This window comes from Paramormyrops kingsleyae, chromosome 7, assembly GCF_048594095.1.
Source record: "Paramormyrops kingsleyae isolate MSU_618 chromosome 7, PKINGS_0.4, whole genome shotgun sequence".
In the NCBI taxonomy this organism is placed as follows: domain Eukaryota; kingdom Metazoa; phylum Chordata; class Actinopteri; order Osteoglossiformes; family Mormyridae; genus Paramormyrops; species Paramormyrops kingsleyae.
In genome coordinates this window covers 5,772,322-5,778,404 of record NC_132803.1, presented here as the reverse complement: position 1 = coordinate 5,778,404, position 6,083 = coordinate 5,772,322, and the positions used below count along the sequence as shown (strand labels likewise).

The following is a 6,083-nucleotide window of genomic DNA, read 5'->3' as shown; positions in this document are numbered from 1 at the left end:
CTCCTGCCCTGTCTGGTTCCCCTTCTCAGTTGTGCCTTTGGTTTCATGTTAACATTGACAGCACTTGGTCTGTCCCCAACCTCACAACCACAAGGAGCAGCAACAAAGATCAGTGAACCGACAGCTTCATTCAGTGACTTGGCTTACCTCACATTTCACAGCTACAGATCTTTTTACTGCCCTCTAAACTGCAGCCACCAAACCAATCCACCTATCAATCTCACATTCCCTCTTACCATCACTCGCAAGGGGATTCCATAGTACTCAAAGTCACTAAGGCCAAACTCTCCACCTCAGCACCAAAAAAGAGTGATTCACTCTTTCCACAATCCACCACCCAGCTGCCTCTGAATTTGCATGTGCTGGTTTTCATCCCCTCTGCTTCACACACAGCATTAACAGCTCCAATGTGTGCAGGATTTCCTGATCGCCCGGTGCCAGGAGCACAGCATTAGCTGTACATTGCAGGGATGTCATATCTAGCCCACCAGTCTGAATGCTCTTCCAGGCACAGCTGCAGATTGATGTCCTGTCAATGAAAATCACAATTAGGAGTGGTGACAAGATACCCCCAACATCCACTCTCAGTGCCTTTGGTTTTGTGCTAAGGATGCAGGCACAGTGCTTGCTGTGTTCATATAGGAATCAAAATATCACGCAGCAGTGGCCCCTGTTACCACATGTTCCTGCAGAACCTCCCACAGTATGTGCTGAGGCACATGGTCATATTTGCCTTCTCCAAGTCCAGAACACTCATGTAGACTGTGTTAGCATATTCCTACATACCCTCACATGAGTATGTAAGGGAGATGAGTTAGCCTACTGTCATGGCCAGCCTGGAATCCACATTGTTCTGGAATCCTGTGTTCAATAATCGGACCAGTCTCCTTAGCAGGCAAAAAGACGGAGAAGTATATTTTCCCAGTAAAGGGAACACATCCTCTTGTCCCCCTTTTCAGAAATAGGGACCCCCACCCTGTTTATTTGCCAGTACAGAGGTCCTTTAAACACCTTCCATTTAACACTGAAAAGGCTGTGCTACCCCAACAACATCCAGTGCCTTCAACACGTCTGGATGGATTTCTGATCCACTTGAAGTTTCCAGCAACGCATCTTAATAATAGTGTAGTTTTCATTGTCGGCCAACATCCCCACATTTGGTCAGCACTTCCTGACTCCTGTTAACTACATTCTGATCCGACCTCCTTCTCCTAAGGTGCCAATCAGTTTTCTAAAACATTGTTTCGACTACTCAATACTCTCTGTTCTTTCCCTACCCAAACCTCTCCCGTACACAAACTTCCAGTATTTTTCAGCTGTCTCAGGAGTCCCCATGCAAAAATTGCCCTAAGGGCTTGTGGCTTCAGCTTAAGTTCCCCTCATTACTGTTTATGATGGCAAATGCCGTGTTGAACAAGAACAAGAACTGAGAAAAAAGACTGTACATGTCTTACTAGTGAAATCCATTTCTAATGTGGGCTCAAGGAAATTCCTTATGGATAATAGAATTTAGTGATCAGTGGTGATAAACCACAACAACAAAATGTGTCCTCTGCATTTCACCCATATGTGACATAGCAGGGGGCAGCTAATTCAGCACATGGGGAGCAGTGCTTGGGGGCGGTACCTTGCTCAGAGTACCTCACTGGTCAAGGATTCAAACCAACAACCTTTTGACCACAAGCACACTTCCCTAATCATTATGCCACCACTGGCAATATGCTGCAAAGCTTAATAATTTTCAAATGAAACCCAAAAGTGTGTTACCGAAGTGTTTGCTTGCTTCTAAATTTAAGCCTGTTCATATTGCATTCCAAATCTATGCAAAGTTTCGCCTTAAACTGACTTATGTAAAAAAGTGTTTAATTTAAGATGTGTTATTATTTTACACATTAATATTTTCTCCAGTTTGTACATTCGAACTTGTATTTCTTTTATACTATTTCCTACATGAGAGATCCTGCTTTGTACTGCGTTTCTTACGACGGTTTTAGTGGGAACGAATTTACGGTACAGTTGTTTCCTCACGGATCTTACTTTCATCGTACATCCGGGAAAACATGCGAGTTTGACCAGCGCCTCTAGAGTAAGTCTATATTTCACATATTCGTAGTAAATTTAAAATGATTAATATGACAAGCGAGGTATACGAGCTGAAATTAGGTTTTTTTAAATCGGGTTTAATTAGCACTATTGTCCAACCTATGTATAGTCACTCTTTAAATATGGTAAATGTATGTACGACCGTTTTCATTTTTTACAGAGGTTAGATGGGTTTATCTGGTTGAAATTGTTTTCTAATCTTAATCGAAGGAGTTAAATTCCTCGGTTTAATTTCGACATCTCAATTGTGTTATTTAGAATATGTGAACGGTTCTGATTATTGTGCAGAAACTAGCTGCACAGGGCCTGGACTAGTACTATAACTCGTGAGACCATATTCTGAGGTCCTCCATGTAGATAGATATTCGTTGGTGGGATGAAGGAAGACGAATTAACAGGGTTGCCAACTTTGGCCAGCTGGATGGAGTGAGATTTTCAATTCGGGATAAGTCTGCACACATATGCACAAACATTTACATGTATGTAACAGTTTTAGATAGATAGATACTTCATTATTACCGAAGGAAATGTAGGCATCCAGAAGCTCGGAAAATACAATGGTAGATACAATGATACACACGGTAATAAAATAAAAACACAACCTTGGATTGCATATGTGGAGGATGAAAGAAGCTGTACAGATCAAAGTGACTGTGCACGGATATTAATAGCTGCTTCCATTCATAAGCTCCATAGCATTACCTTGTAAATAGTCTGTATGGTTTGCAAACTACCCCAGTGCTCTAAATATGGCTAATTTTAGGTTTATAATGGAATAAGATTTCTTGTGTGAGCATGAGTGTGAAAGTGTGAGTGTCACACCAGATGTGTGAGAGTTGGCAGCCTGGTATTAATCACATGACCAGATGAAGACGAAGACTGCTGGACATCAGTAAAACCTTGTGTTGTTTGTCACTTAGGTGATTCAGTGATGACACGGTGGGCTCGAGGCAACAATGTGCACAAGAACAAGCCGGCAGAGGCAACGCCATGGAGCGTACTGAAAGCCAACAGGGGTGAAGAGGGGGCGTCTACGAGCGGGAGGTCTTGGCCTCTGCGGCGCCCCCAGCCCGATCAGAGATTCAAGAGGCCCAATAAGAAGAAGAAGGACTATGACAACCAAGACGTCAATGGATTCCTGGAATACCTGCAGCAGGGGGGCGGAGCGCTTCCGTCTGGGGACACCGACGAGCGGGGCTTTAGGGAGGAGGTGGCGATGGCGCTAAAAAAGGACCAGAGGCGGGAGAACAGGAGGATAAAAAGACAGCATGATAAGAAGAACAAAATGGTGAGCGGGGTTTGAGAGGAGAAGGAGGTGGAGCAGAGCAGTAGAAGAGCGGCAGAGGTTTTATAGATAAGCCGTTATGAAGCGGCATGTTGTCCACTGTGTTATATACGTCCTGAGAATGAGGCGCAAGGGCCCATGTGGCTGTTAGCATAATAAATGGCAGTGACCTTAGGTGAGAGCACATGTGTTTGTGCCTCAGAAGATACTGATTACTGCATTACTAGCAGTGGAAAACTACAATGATGTGTCATATTAGTCTCAGATATATGGATCCTGTGGGAATTCTTTCTGTCATTTACTTCATACGGTCTGATGATGTTCCGCCCCCCCTGACTGTCTATGCACTCTCTGGGCTTCGCAGCTCTGCTTCAACTGCAGGAAGCCGGGCCACGGGCTGGCCGACTGCCCCGAGGCCGACCGTGACGTGGAGATGGGCCGGGGCATATGCTACCGCTGCGGCTCCACGGAACACGAGATCCAGAGGTGTCGGGCCAAAGTGGACCCCGCCCTGGGTGAGACGGTGCCTTCCCATCAGGAGAAAGATGGGTGTGGCCACAAAATGTGTATTTGTTTCTCCTGTGCAGTGAGTGGCATAGGGCAGAGCCTCAGCCTCAGCTAAAGCTAACTGGTTGAAATGCTAAATGATGGATGAACCAAGATGGCCTCCTTAATCTGGGGAGCTAGTAAAAATTCAAAGGATAGACGAAATGTCACCAATTTAGACAAAGTCTGAAACACTTCTTAGAGCATGAGAATGTCCGTGTGTGATTTGAGCTGCATAGCTAACATAGCCAGCCTTTGTGGTGGTTACAGGCGAGTATCCCTATGCCAAATGCTTCATATGTGGTGAAACCGGACACTTGTCGAGATCCTGTCCCGATAATCCCAAAGGCCTGTATGCTGCTGGTATGTACCACTTCATTTTGTCTGAAATTTCTGCTTTTCAAAATACTTGTTATAAATGATTATAGTTAACATTAAGTGTTTTTTTGTTTAGTTTTTTTTTTATAAAAGTAAAAGTGCTGGCGCACTAAAACGAGCGGTAACGAACCGCCCTTTTCTCGTTCCATTTATATTGCAAACATAGAGATTCTAAATTGTTTCTGCACAGCTCACTAGCAGCTATCAATGAATTATGTCTCCTGTTATGCATAAAAAAAAGTCTGAATCCAAAGAGAAATCCATGCTTTTCCAAGTGCCCTAAATGATTTCCTTACTTTTTTAAAAGAGGGGATTGTGCATTGAAAATAATGCCTAAATAGGTCCTGATATTACCATCACGAAAAATACTGCTACTGTTATGTTATTCTTCATACATTTCCCTTCCACGCCAGCAGGGTAGGTGTGTGCTGAATATGACATTTTAATTTAAAAAAGAGCTGCATACTCTGTATATGTTCGTACATATTGTAGTTGTGCTGTAGGTGTCGGCCATGTTTCTTCAGTTAATGTGCTGCTTTCCTCCTTGGAGACGTGAACCTGCATGAGTGGGTCTTGTCTTTTGCCAGGTGGCTGCTGCCGGGTCTGCGGCTCTGTGGAACACTTTCAGAAAGACTGTCCTGAGAACCAGAATTCAGGTAACTCACCTTAAGCATATTAAGAGGCTTTAGCATTAATATCTGGCTCAGCCTTGCAAGATCGGGAAGCATTTTAGACCCGTGGAAGCAGGATGGCAGCGCTGGGAAAGTGAGAGAACCGAGCGGTTACTCTGTTAAGATTTCTTTGGGTGCTCTGGTCTTGTGCTGCGATTTAAGGAGGTGATGGTATGTCAACGTTGCCCTGTACTCTCTGTTTCCCCTCAGGACCGTGTAGAAAGCCTCGCCCCGTTTGCTCTGTCTTAGCAGATTTTGAGTAGCAGGACTGTGTTTTAGGTTAATCTAAAGAGAAATTAATGTATTATGCTTCTAAGGATGAGACCAGGTTTTTGGTTTTTCTCCTACAGCAAATGCAGTGACTGTGGGCCGGCTGTCCAACGCCATGAGTGCCGACCATGAGGATGTTTACATCCCAGTCAAGAAAGTCAAGCCCAAGTCTGAGAAGGTGGTCGTCTTCTGAGACACGCACACCAATGGGCGCAAACGCCACGCTCCTTTACGGCTTCAGGACAGTTAAGACCTTTGAAATGAAGAAGGTGTTACCTGGAAACATCACAGTCACTGTTCGATTTTTGTGACACAGGGTCCCCTCCAGCCCCCCCCCGCAACAGGAAGAATCATCACTTCTTTTTGGATTCAAAGAGCACAACCAAATAAATGCAGCGTTTCTGTTGTGACTTTTTCAGACGATCTCTTCTCATCACAGTTTCAGTTCTGAAGAACTTCTTTTTCATCAGAACTTTTGCATGTTAAAAGTGCTGCTTCTGCATTTTCTCCTACCCATTTGGAAGTTCTCAAACACTGTTACTCCTCCTCTGTTCCTGCTGTTGCTCCAGCAGTTGAAGCTGGTGCCTTCAGTGACTAGAGAGACGGTCCTTTAGACGGGAATCTTGCTTTGAAGCCTCTATTACATCGTAGTTGTTGTCGGACTACATGTGCACAAACGATAAGGTGCACAAGCTGTTTGCACCATTATTTGTAAAGTTTAATAATGTTTATAGGATCCAAAACAAATTTTATGACATTTATTAAAATACATACATAAATGTAAATTTTGTTAATTGCATTTTCTATAGCCAAGGTGACAACAGTATATA

The 6,083-nt window shown here is 43.9% G+C and overlaps 1 protein-coding gene across 1 annotated transcript; it reads left to right on the top strand.

Annotated features, from left to right (window-relative positions):
* Positions 1–1,979: 1,979 nt before the first annotated feature.
* Positions 1,980–6,038, top strand: zcchc9 (zinc finger, CCHC domain containing 9). The gene is made up of 6 exons (XM_023843016.2): positions 1,980–2,086; positions 3,024–3,391; positions 3,753–3,903; positions 4,205–4,297; positions 4,900–4,968; positions 5,334–6,038. Exons 2-6 carry the CDS (start codon positions 3,035–3,037, stop codon positions 5,444–5,446), a joined length of 783 nt encoding a protein of 260 aa, XP_023698784.1. The 5' UTR covers positions 1,980–2,086; positions 3,024–3,034; the 3' UTR covers positions 5,447–6,038.
* The last annotated feature ends 45 nt before the right edge of the window (positions 6,039–6,083 follow it).